Source organism: Grampus griseus (assembly GCF_964374135.1).
Source record: "Grampus griseus genome assembly, chromosome: 20".
Taxonomy (NCBI): domain Eukaryota; kingdom Metazoa; phylum Chordata; class Mammalia; order Artiodactyla; family Delphinidae; genus Grampus; species Grampus griseus.
In genome coordinates, this window is record NC_139014.1 from 17,741,047 (window position 1) to 17,754,423 (window position 13,377).

A 13,377-nucleotide genomic window follows, 5' to 3' on the forward strand; every position below is an offset into this window, starting at 1 on the left:
GGGTATGAGTATTAGAGTATTTAAGTATAAAGTTCAAAAGAAAAAAAATATGCAGTTAAAAACGGGGCCTCCATCTCATCTCTTGTCTCTTAGACACTTAGGTTTCTGAGTTAACCTCTAGAATCAGCCTCGTATGTATTCTAGAGCTGTCTATGCATGTTTTTTACTTTGTTTTATTTAATTTTAAAAACTATCAGTAATATTGATTTTTATTTTAACACATGTATAGATGCAAGTAACTACCACTATAGTGTGTTTACAGAATAGGATTTAAGCTTTTTTAATGCTTAAAAAATATTTTTTTTAAGGGTGGAAATGTAGAAATACTGGCTTTTCCCACCCTTTTTCAGTTTTTTTAAAAAATTAAAGTATAATTAAGATATAGTGAAATTCACCCATTTTATTTATTTATTTATTAAAAATTGAAGAATAGTTGGGGCTTCCCTGGTGGCGCAGTGGTTGAGAGTCCGCCTGCCGATGCAGGGGACGCGGGTTCGTGCCCGGGTCCGGGAGGATCCCACATGCCGCGGAGCGGCTGGGCCCGTGAGCCATGGCCGCTGAGCCTGTGCGTCTGGAGCCTGTGCTCCGCAACGGGAGAGGCCACAACAGTGAGCGGCCTGCGTACCGCAAAAAAAAAAAAAAAAAAAAAATTGAAGAATAGTTAATTTACAGTGTTGTTAGTTTCAGGTGTACAGCAAAGTGATTCAGTTATACATATAAATATTCTTTTTCAGATTATTTTCCATTATAGGTGAAATTTACCCATTTTAAATGTGTATAGTTTGTGTTTTAACAAAATGTGTCATAGGGGACTTCCCTGGTGGTCCAGTGGGTGAGACTTCACCTTCCAGTGTAGGGGGCCCAGGTTCAATCCCTGGTTGGGGAACTGGATCCCACATGCATGCCGCAACTAAGAGTTCATATGCTGCATCTAAGAAGTCCCGTGCAGCAACTAAGACCCAGCACAGCCAAAATAAATAAATAAATAGGTAAATAGATAGATAAATAAATAAATAAATATTTTTAAAAACTGTATCATAGTGTAGCCACCACCAGTCTACAGCTCCTGTCAACCACTGGTCAGTTTTATTTTCTCTAATTTTGCTTTTTCCACATGCTATATAAACAAAATGACACTTCAGTATGGTTTCTTTCACTTAGCATAATGTGTTTGAAATTCATACATGTTTTTGCTTATATGAGTAGTTTTTTCCTTTATATTGCTGCAAAATAGTCCATTGTACGGGTGAACCATAGTTTTTAAATCCATTTCCCAGTTGAGGGACATTTAAGTAGTTTCCAGACATTCACAGGCAGGTTTTGTGTGAACGTAGGTTTTTCCTTTTACTTGTGTAAATACCTAGGGACAGTATTGATGGGTTATTTGCTAAGTGTATGTTTAAGTTTATAAGAAACTGCCAAACTGTTTTCTAATGTGGCTGTACCATTTTACATTCCCACCAGCAATCTATGAGAGTTTCTGTGCAATTCCATCAGCACTTGATATTGTTGGGGGTTTTTTTTAAGCTATTTTAATAGGTGCATAGTGGTATCACCTTGTGATTTTAGTTTGTATTCCCCTAATGATTAATGATGTTGAGTGCTTGCCATCTATATATATTCTTTGGTGAAATGTCTGTTTAAATCTTTGCCTACTTTAAAACTGAGTTTTCTTATTATTGTGTTTTGAGAGTTCTTTATGTATTTTGGATACAGGTCTTTTGAGATTTGTGAATATTTTCTCCCAGTCCAGGTTTTCAATATTTTCTTTTATAGATTGAGCTTTTGGGGTTGTATCTTAAGAAATCTTTGTCTCGCCCGAGGTCACCAAGATTTTCTCCTGTATATTTCTTCTAGAAATTTTATAATTTTAGGTTTTACATTTAGGTCTGTGATACATTTTGAGTTATATTTTTATTATGGTGTGAGGTATGGATTGAGGCTCATTTTTTTGCATATGAATACCTAGTTCTAGCACCATATGTTGAAAATACGTATTTCTCTGTTTTTGAACCTTTGTCAATCAATTAATCATAAATATTGTAAATCAACTGTACTTCAAAAAAACATAAATGTGTGGATCTTTTCCTGGACTCAAACTGTATTATTAATGCTCTTTTGTATTGTGTTAGATAGATGCAGAATGATTTGAAAACTTAGCTGTGTTTAGAATCTGGTATTTATGAACAGTAATTTGTAGGGAATCCTCTGGTGGTCCAGTGCTTAAGACTTTGCGGTTTCAGTGCCGCCCCGGGTTCAATCCCTGGTCGGGGATCTAAGATCCCACATCCCGTGTGGTTCGGCCACCCAAAAAAAGATTTTGCTAATGATTCATGATCTATTTGGAAAAACTCGAGTTATTTCTCGTGTACTAAGGATGAACTGGAATGGGTTTTCCCAGATGGCATTTTCTTTTTTGTAGAATTACTTGGTAGTTCACTAATAATATCTGTTTAAGTGTTTGTGCTTTTATTATATCATTTTTGATAGTGATAAATTTGGGAGCAGTTCTTCTTTGATTTGAAACACGGTTGTCCTAAGTTAACTACTCTAAAGATTTAATTATTTTAAAAATAGTACCCAATTATTGTTGGTAGTTTGAGATTATTCTTTTTTTTGTTTTTTTTGCGGTACGCGGGCCTCTCACTGCTGTGGCCTCTCCCGCCGCGGAGCACAGGCTCCGGACGCGCAGGCTCAGCGGCCGTGGCCCACGGGCCCAGCCGCTCCGCGGCACGTGGGATCCTCCCGGACCGGGGCACGAACCCGCGTCCCCTGCGTCGGCAGGCTGACTCTCAACCACAGCGCCACCAGGGAAGCCCGAGATTATTCTTTTAAAATTAGATCATATCAAGCTATAGAATGAAAGAGAACTATGAGATTTGGCTGGACATTGGTGTTCTATAATACTGTGAGGTTTGAGTTAATCTAATTATCTGGATATTTATTATTTCGGAATTTAGCTGTACTTTGCAATTAACACCTTTTAAGTAACTGTTAAACTTTTAAATGTTGGAATAGAAGTTAAAATGCCAAGAGGCAGGTGTTATTTTAAAGAGATCGTTGGACAAAATATTGAAGATTAAAACAGACTTTCAAGATTGATAGCTATTTTTTCACATTTTAGTGTTTGTTGATGATTGCTTTTTCTCATTCTTGGAAGGGATACCTGCTGTTAAATCCTATTCCATTTTTAAGATTAGCTTTTTGTCTTTGGAAACCCCACTCCTGTCCTATTACTCCTTTCTTTTTTTGGATAGACTCTACCACACAGTTTTATTATTTTTAATGTGGTAAAATACACATAACATAAAAATTTTCATTTTAATTATATTAAAGTGCACAGTTCAGTGGCATTAAATACATTAACAGTGTTGTACGACCATTATCATCACTGTCTAGTTGCAGAACTTTTTCTTCACTACAAGACCACCATTCTTCTCCTTAGGGACTTCACATTCTGGTGAGGGAAACAAGTAACCTAATGTTTATGATACAGTGTGGCAAACTATATGTTGGAGTTGCTATCATTAAGCTTTATTCTTTCAACTGAAATTTTACTTTGAAAAAGCAAAGTGATTTTTGGTTAGGTTAACATTCAAGTTGTCATACCACTCCACACCTGAATTAAATTTAGGCTAGACTGAAGTCTTTAGTCTTTTGACTTAGGTCAGTTCAGGACTCACAAATCCTCATACCCTCTACTTTGTAACACGAAGGAAACCGGAAAATTGATACTCTGATTTAAAGCCAAAGTATGGGCTCTTCCTTTCTCATGGAGCAGAGAAAACCAGGATTAGAGAGAATTTCCTAGTTGTCTGCACCTATCCTCAATTGAGCTGTTTTGACTTATTCTAATTGCAGTGACAGCTTGCTTGATTGTGGTCAAATATGGCATTATACAGGCATGCTTATCTCTTTTGGCAGATCATTAGAGGAATAGCTGTATTTGGGATACTGTGTCAAGAGATTGTTTCTGAATTCCTTGAAACTTTGGAGTTAGAACTTGATGATTTAAAGTTGAATGTTTTAGCAGTTTTAGTTAAAAGCAATGTTGTCAACATTGAACAGTATTGTGATACAGATTTTATTTGCATTCTGCCGTTAGGGTTTATTTTCTGTAGCACAAGATTGTTTAGGAAAAGTGAAACACAATACAGCCCTTTGTTTTTAAGATTCTGCAGTCTTCCTAATACAGTCAGCCTATGAAAGAGTTGATAACCCAAATGGTTGATAATGTTTTAGTTAGCAGTTTCAATGTTCATCATAGGAAGACGAGTTCACATTATTAGATCTAGACTTCTGATTGTTTTTATAAATTTAAGAAAGTCTGAATTTGTGGCATAGTTTGATTGTTTACGGAAAAAGAATGAAAAGTTAAAATAACCCCTAGTTTGACTAGTTTTACTAATAATTTTGGCATTTATTGCTTTCAGAAAAAATAACTGTTGTCTTGTTTTTTCAGGGTAATCACTTTGATCAGTATGAAGAAGGACATTTGGAAATTGAACAAGCATCACTTGACAAGCCTATAGAATCGGTAAGATCAGTGCTTAATTTTGGGTCACAGATAGGTAGTGTTCGTGTGACACTTGATGTGAATGAAGTTAAACTTATTAATAACTTATAGTACAGTTTAGAGGTCTTGCATGCCCTACAGTAATCAAATAGAATTTGGGTTGTAATCTAATATTTAATATGTTGGGAAATCAGTGAAAAATCTAGAGACAATTTAGAATTTCGATGGAAAAATATCATTTTTGGCCCATACTGATATCCTGTTAAAGATAGCAAGTTGAAGTTTAGTGTTTTTGTAAATTGAATAAAGGAGTAAAATGTATTTTGATCCTTTAAAAAGCTTCACCTTTCCTGGGCAACACAATCATGTGTGAAATGTTCCATTAGGAACAGTTAAGGACTAATATGTTTTATTTACCAGACTCTTGTGAAACATGGTAATTTTGGTTTCTGTGGCTTGAGATGTCTGGTGTTTGTCAAAAGTTGATTGTATCTTTTCACACAACTTAATTTTAAATATTGATGCAAAGCAATAGAACAAGGAGATTTATTTTCCTGACTCTTAACTTTTGAACATTATTTTTATTTTGAAAAGCCCTTTATTTTCAGATTACACAGCCCATTGTTAAAATGTCTAAACTTGTCAGTATTGTCAGTATTTAATATTTGTGCTTAAGTGTACGTATTTAATAAGGGTTTCAGGAATTTATTGGTTAACTTGAATGAAAAATCATCAAAGAGAGAATCTCTGTAGCAGTTAAGACATCCCCCTTCTCCCTTTAAGAAACACTAGCTTCTCCTCCTCCCTCAGGAAAATAAGGCAATTTAGAGAGCAGATATTTTAACTTTAGCTTTTATTTTCATAACTGTACCATAGTAAAGGATCAACATATATTTATGTTCCTAATTAGGTTGGTGTTGTGTGTGTTTGTGTGTGTGTTTAGATGTTTACAGAAATTTACACAACTTGGGGTGTTCGACATTTTTCTTCCACAGCAGTTGGCCCATATTAGCTAAGCAGCCATGATCTGGTTTGTATTGCACGGTCTGCCTTTTTTTAATTTCTTCTCTAGGGTTTCTTTCTCCCCCACCTCCCCTTCTTATTTCTGTTCTTCTGGTCCAGTGAACACTGCATATAGTACCTCTGTCTTAATGTGCTGGCATGATGCTAGACTTAGGCATGGCAGTAATTGATGACGCATGTGATAATGCTGCAGAGGGAGAATTCACACCTGATGTGCTGAAAGCCCAGTCTTGTTTTGATTTAAGGATAAAATGCCAAGCCCACTTTGCTAAGTTAAAAATCACTGAAGTTGTTGCCTTGTTCTATATCATCTTGGGAATTATCACAAGGTAGAGTTTTACAATAAAATCTGTAGGCTAGCTAGGTCAATACCTTGTACTTGAAAAATAATTTAATTTTTCCATTTTATTTAAATGTTTCTTTGGGTCAAAGTTTCAGAACAGATAGCTGTCAGAAGAAAGGTCCAAGTACCATATTCTACAAGGTACATGGTTGGTTAATATTATACAAGCTATAATTCTGTGGGTACTCTAACTCAACAGTAGCAGGAAATTTAGCTAGACTAAGTTTGCAGCCTAGTAGTCATTATTATTATACTCAAGAAAGTTTTTTTAAAAGCAGTAAATTAAATGATATTTAACATTTTAAAGCCTTCTTTTAGGGCTACCTTTAAAGATTTTTGGAAAAGTCATTCCTTTGGCATGTGGGACTAGTGCTCTTTTTCCTCTCACACTGTCCAGGAATTTTTCTAGCACATGTCATAGGGAGAACACTATCAGAATTCAGTCGGACTGAGTAATCTCAACAAGTAGGAGTGGAATTGATATATGCCTTATTTATTAAATGGTTATTATCTTCTCCACTAAAAATAGCAAATGGTATATAGTACTCAGACTAGATATTTATATTTTTATGAATAGTTACATGTTCAGAGATGTATATTAATAAATTACACTTACAATGAAAATTTACTCCGGAAACACATTAAAATATGCTTTATTTGTGATGTGGTAGTTTAGGTAGTAGGGGAGAGGAGCTTCATAGCCGACATGGTGTTAGATAGAAGTGGGACAAAAAGAGAGGGATTTTATTTCTGTTACCAAATCATTTGGGGATAAATTTAAAGTTTTAAAAGAAAGTCCTAAAATGATTGGCATCAAAATAGGTAGTGTAGTAACCCCCAAGTGCCCTATCACCTTAGGAATGCTCACCAAATAAGTGTATATTAGTTATATGTCTGGCTGGCTGGCTATCTTGTTGAGCTATCTTGTTTTTAGGGGGAAATGGCGTTGTTTCTAACACACAGAAAGAGTCTCTGCTGAATTAAAATCTTTCTCTGCAGCAATATCTATTGAGAGGTGCTGACTGTTTTGCTACAGCATGCAACTCAAAAGTGGCTGGAAATATGCAGCTTTGGGAGTCTACAGATCATTGCAGGAGCTAAAGGTCTAGTCATTTTTTTTTCTAACAAAGGTAATCTGCAGCAGCTGGTAACCGAGGAAGTCTCTGCACAGGTTTGTGCCAAGAATATGCCCTTGTGAAGGGTTATTGTGAGTATAGGATTAAGGTCCTTTGGTTTTGTAATAGGGTAAATTTGTTGCGAACCGGCAAGATGGGAAATGAGATACAAAGATGTGATAATGCATTATGCTTTTGGTAAACTTCTGAAGCTTATTAGCTTTGTTCCTGAGATGATTACAGGTGTTTCAGTTTCAATCAGGAAATGTTTAAAACACATCAAAATCCAGCATTTGTAAAGTATTTCATAATCTTTGTTATAAAGTTTTATTTTCCCTTCTTTACTTCAGCCAACCAGATATCTTTCAGTGAAATTTCTGGTCAAGAATAAAACACTGTTCTAAGAAAATTTTTAAAGAATTGCCAGACAACTTGATTATCTGAATTAAAGGAAAGTAGGAAGTATTAATATTTTACCCTCATTACAAAAAACTTTTAGAACTTATATTTTAAGTTATTGCTTTATGAGATTTTTAGGTCCCAGCTATAATGATGACCTCTATATACTTAAAGATAAAATGTTTAGAAAACAAATAAAACTTAAACTAAAACCATAGGCCAGTCTAGGATTCCACCATAGATCCAAGAATTGGTTGATGTGATTTAGGATATATGGTCCTTTATGATCTTTATCATAGAAAGAAGATGAGAAGTCAGATGGGAGAGTGATTATAAGCTATCCAAAAGTTAAAATGCCTGCACCATAGACTTAAAATATGTTGTCATTGTTGCAGCTGGAAGTAAAACTACCCATCAGCCATTACTTGGTTTTTGCTCTACCTGACTGATTAAAATTCTGTCAGGTTGACCGAGCAGGTTTTAAAAATTAATGTTAAGTTTTCAAATTCCAGTTGCTGATGTTTCCTTTGCATATCTAGGGATTTAGAAGTATATGTATAAGTGGGTTTTGTCATGTTGCATATCTGTTTAGATCTGTGGACTCCACTAGTTCCAAACTGTAACTCCGTAAGACTGCTGATTTGACATTTAGCAGTGACCATATGTGGACTGCACTATAAATAATGTGCTTCTTGGAGCTGAATGGTGTAGCATTACTATATGGCTTTTCTCTCTAGTCTTCATTGTGTCATCTGTAGTGAGCTATAGATTTTTTTGTTTTGGGAATTTTTACAACTTGTTGTTTGCATGGGTTCACCTAGTAGCACTTGGTTTTTGCTTAGAGTCTTTAATACACAATCAGCAAAGCTTACAATCCACTCAAGAGACTTGCCATTTTTGTCACTGTTGAAAATGAGCTAAATGGTATAAATTGAATGTGGCTGTCAACTAAAAGAAAATTCAGTGTGGAATTAGTATTCATCTAGTCACTGACATAATTGTAGTATAGTTTTCTCTTGAGACATGATATTCTGTTTCCTATTAAAAATGTGGAATCAGCCCCACACGATGAAGTAAATTTTAATCTGTATTTTGGCAGGCTCCCATTATACAGATTGGTGGTGCTGTTGCCAAAATGATCATTGTTACTCTGGTGGTATACAGCTTCATGGAGCAAAGTTCCTGGGAAAGTTTTCTACTTGGTATTTAATTAATAAAAATGTCGAGGAATGGATGAAACAATAATGAGTTGGTTTTTTGTTTTTGTTTTTTGGCTGGTATTGTGTTTTCAGCATATTGGTAGTTGTTTATAATATACATTTCTTGCTATAAATGATGTTCCCATTTAAAAATTATATTCTTTCTCACATATAATACAGAGGAAAAAGGGTTAAAATATGGCACTTTAATTTACATTTAAGTTTAGAAATATAAAAAATGTAAAGGCCAATTTACATAATCTAGGTGAAAAAAGTTTGAGTTTTTAGGTCAGCTTCATAGTTTAACCAAAATTAAGAAAAACTTCATGCCTAGCCAAAGAAAATGCTGCACTGCCACCATTTTTGGAGTCTCAAGCACAGAGACTAACAGATAGGTTGTGGGAGGAATTCTCTGGTGGTCCAGTGATGAGGACTCTGCACTTTCACTGCCGAGGGCCCGGGTTCAATCCCTGGTCGGGGAACTAAGGTCCCACAGGCCGTGCCACACGGCCTGAAACAAAAAAAACAAACAGGTTGTGGGAGCTCTGTGAATCGTGTGGAAAACCAGCTTTTTGCCTACTTCCCTTGGGCAAAGTTCAGTTGCTTTATTAATAGTGTATTTCCCTGCATTTCTTCCATGTGCATTTAAATTATAAACAGCCTGTCACTGTACATGCCCCTTTGTTAGTCACAAACCAGGCTGTGTTAAAAAAGAAAAAATAAAATCTATTATTTATTTTTGCTTCTATGAGATTATAACTAAATCGCAAATTATATATTTTATTTAAAAATAAAAAACTGAAAGTTTTTTAGTGACTATTACAGTGACCAAAATAGTAAATTGTTACTATTTCAGAAGTTAAATAGTACTCATTGCCCATGTTAGGTCTAGATTACCTGTTAGGACTACAAATTATTTACTGCAGTTTACTGTTATAACATTCACGGGAATAATTGGCAACCTAACCAGAGAGAGTAGATTAATGATTTTCATGGGCTGGCCATTGAATCCCTTGCTCTTTCACAGTGAAAGTTCAATGAACATTTTGATCACTTCAGATTAGACAAGTCTGCTTTGTTCTACTTTGTTATAAGGTATTTTGGTGTGCCTTTCTTGTTACCCATCATCCTTAAGCCTGTTGGAGTTTTGACTAGTGTTTATAAAACTTTTTTCTTTTTTTGGTAAGAAAAAGGACCATAATGAATACTAGTCGTTTCTCCAGAGTCACAGAACTGCCTTTTTTCCTCCAAAAGCAGATAGGCTGAAATGATAGGAAAGGTTTAGATTTTCTGTATTAGTCATTCACTTAATCTAGGAGGTTGGTGAGGGGAAGACTTTCTGGGAGATACGCCTATTATTTTTGTTGCGTTTGTTATAACTGCAAGGACACAGAGTGGCATGTTAATAATTTTAATATAACCCCTGACAGTTCATTCCCTGTGCATACTTGGGGAAGTAGATTTAATTAAAGAACAGTTTTCACCTAAAGTTTTAGAAGAGAAATACCACTGCCATTTTGTATCAATAGTTTTTTTGAGAAGGTGACAGCCATCTTGAGTGGTTTTGTAAAAGTGGTGCTAATGTGTATAACCCTAAATTTTCTTTTTCCTCCTTCTCCCTTTAACATTTGCTTCTCCTTTCACTGTTGTCAGTCACAACACGCTGCTCTTGAATCTCTCAGCTGGTCTTGACTCGTGAATTTACTTATGCTTTCACTCTTCTTTAATAAATACATTAATTGCAAGCAGTGAATTGAAAACAAGACAAAAAAAAAAAAAGACCGTTAGTGATTGGACAGTTTCTTACTTTGTGTTACATTTAACTGTTCTTTTGACAGCCCAGTTTTTAAAGCCAGGTTCGTATGGAAATGCTTTCACTCCACTTGCACTGCTTTTGGAAATAGCATACTGCTTCATCTGTCTGTTTATTTTAGTGCATTCATAATATAACACAGCATAATGTCTCATCTCCACTTAGCCAAAAGAGTGAGTTTTCTTAAATTAAAAAAAGGGACAACAATTTTTGTCAGCATGGTTTAATACCGTAAATCTGTGCCAAGTATAGTTACAAAATTAGTCTGTTAAAAAATTAAACAATACTTCCATCAGCTACATAATCTTAGAGTCATTCTGCTATCCTTGTCCTTCCCATAGTTAATTCAGTTGTAGGAGTTACGATGATGTAAAACAATGATTTTATGTACAGGTAAGTTTATTTCCACAGTAGTATTATAAAGGCCTCTTTATCTTCCTTTTCTGCTAACATTACTTGTATTAAGACTTACAAAAATTTTTTTAACGATAAAGTTATTTATAAATAGTTAGGCATTCTATACTGGGATTACACATAGCTGTAGCATTTTCTCATTCTCTTAAGTTGCTAGCAAAAAATAATCTCTAGTGACCTTTTGTGCACAGTAATGATTTTGTATATATAGGTTTAAAACAATTGCATGTTTTGTTTTAGAAACAGACTTCTCATTATCATTTGCCACATTTTTGTTTTTTTTAAAGTATCCCGATCTTTGTTCCTCTGATCAATGAAATTCAGCCCAGTTTTCCAGTTGGCATCCTGTCATAAACTCATAGAAGGAAGTTGACCTTTTTTTTAATTTTTAAACAGAGCATTGGGGAGGCTTAATTTTCCTTTTGTAACTTACTGTCAGAGAATATAATAGTGAAATAATTTTTTTCTTTCCTTTGTAACTCCGAAGAGCATTTTACCGTTGAATATGGAGCTGGAAGATAAAAGCAATTTAATATGAGATTTGATTCTAATTCAGAGACTAATTGGTTTAGTTGACTTCATAATTTGATTTCAGGAAATATGAGATTATTTTCAAATGGTGATACCCAATTAATGTTCTAAATTACATTTTAATGCATACAGAACACTTTGTGTTTAAAATTTTTAAATGTTTTCTTTTGGATGAGTAACATCATTTTATCTCATACAGTGTTAATGGTTATTTTAGCTTTGTCTCTGTACTTCGCAGTATTTGTAAAAAGCAAAGAATTGGACAAAGGTCTGCAGAGTTTTCTAAGATCTTGAACCCTTACACAAAAGCTGACATTTAATTGTTGTTTCTGGTGTCTTTTCATGTGGTTTACATTGAAAGATCTTTTCCACTGTGCTCCTAGGAAGATGAGACATTATGTATATTGGTTTTTTTCCCCTACATGCACTAATGGTTCTTTACTGTTAACTTACTGCTAGGCCTGTTTCATTCTAACATTTTAGTATTTTTGTTAGATTACATGTTGAAATGCATCACTCAGTCTGTGCTTGAGCTCATTTTATTTTTCTGTTTAATCAATTTAATTTCTTATTTTACTAACCTCACTTTTTTCAGTTTAATATTGGCTGCATGCTAGTTAAATATTTATATTTATATATATATTAAAAAACCAATCAAGTCTAGCCTGGATTTTGCTCTGATTGTGTTTTCATTTCTAGTGGTGGGGCAGTCTTACACTTACAACTTACTTTGTATCATGAAAGCCTGACACATAAGCAGAATAACTAAATACAATGTAGATTTTCTTTAAAAAACTTATAAAGTGGTGCTGTCTAGGTGGTGGATATGATTGTATAAGTACCTTGATTTTTTGCTTTTTAATGTTAGTTTTAAACTTCATAAATGTATTCTTCCCCTTTTCCCCTTCCCTTTTTTCTCCTTTTAAAAGTGTTATGTACAAAAGTTGCCCAGCACACCATCAGAAAGGACCCTTACCCTGTATGTTCTTCCCATATAAAATACTAGCCAGTATTTCTTTTTACATTAATGCCCCCTTTATTGGGCACATTTACCCTATTATTAGCACCTTTTTGCATGCATATATGTAGAATTATCTCTTGTTCATCACCTGTTTAAATATCACTAGGAAGGGAAGAATATATTATTGGAATATTTTTGGTTTGTCTCTCTGTTCTGTCTGTCAGGATAATATTGGACATCGCTTACTCCAGAAACATGGGTGGAAGCTGGGCCAGGGATTGGGAAAATCTCTTCAGGGTAAGTTTTTTAAATATACCAAAAAAAAAAAAAAGAAAGAAAAAGAAAATGTTTCTGATGGCAGATCTTATACCTGAGTATATTTGTTGTCTTTCTTTAAAAAGTGTTTGGGTTTTCCCACTTGCCTTTTACTCCCCAGAATAGTCTATTTTTCCTGTGACTATATTTTAAATCACTATTAAGCTAATAATTTGCAAGAGTAAGCTGCTGTGTCACAAATACTTTCAGATCAGACATACTGTGTGTGGCTCAACCTGTTTTAAGTTTCTTTTGGTGGAGGTGATGGGTGGGTGGAGGTGATGGGTGGATGAAGTAAATGAAGTACATAGTATTGGAGTGTGCTTTCTTTGTATTATTTAGTGATGTTGTATTGTGGCTTCAGTATTATAAAGAAAACCATTCAACAGCAGAGTTTAATTTTTGCCCTCCCAAATTCTCCCTGAAGCTGGTGATTGCCCTGGTTCTTTTTCTGTAATCAGAATCCATGTAGTAGTAGAGAGAAAAATTACCCTATATGAAACATAAGATGGAAGCAGAGACTTCTTAGGGTTCTCTGAGAGGCCATTTCTCAAGTTCAGATCAGTCTCTGGGAAAGGTATGGCTTAAAGTTTCCATTGCATTTATTTTTTCTTTTAACTATACTAACCATTTGGATAACAAAATACTAACATTTCTGCTTCTGAGTTCTTGCTAGTTGGAAACCAACCAACCAACTCCATTCACTTTTTAGCTCCCTCATATTCAAGGGCTACTGTTTGTTCTTTGC

The 13,377-nt window shown here is 34.7% G+C and overlaps 1 protein-coding gene across 11 annotated transcripts in view; it reads left to right on the forward strand.

Moving 5' to 3' along the window:
- Window positions 1-13,377, forward strand: part of GPATCH8 (G-patch domain containing 8) — a 100,439-nt gene that overhangs the window by 20,035 nt on the left and 67,027 nt on the right. For 7 of the 11 annotated variants that reach the window (XM_082680041.1, XM_082680044.1, XM_082680040.1 and 4 more), the window contains exons 2-5: window positions 4,463-4,537; window positions 5,512-5,546; window positions 10,434-10,451; window positions 12,539-12,611. Coding sequence is in view for 2 of the 11 variants with exons in the window: in XM_082680039.1 (XP_082536165.1) it covers window positions 4,463-4,537; window positions 12,539-12,611 (148 nt within the window). In the remaining 9 variants the exon portion in view is untranslated. The remainder of the gene's footprint in view (window positions 1-4,462; window positions 4,538-5,511; window positions 5,547-10,433; window positions 10,452-12,538; window positions 12,612-13,377) is intronic. The other 4 variants (XM_082680043.1, XM_082680038.1, XM_082680039.1 and 1 more) reach the window with 2 other exon arrangements.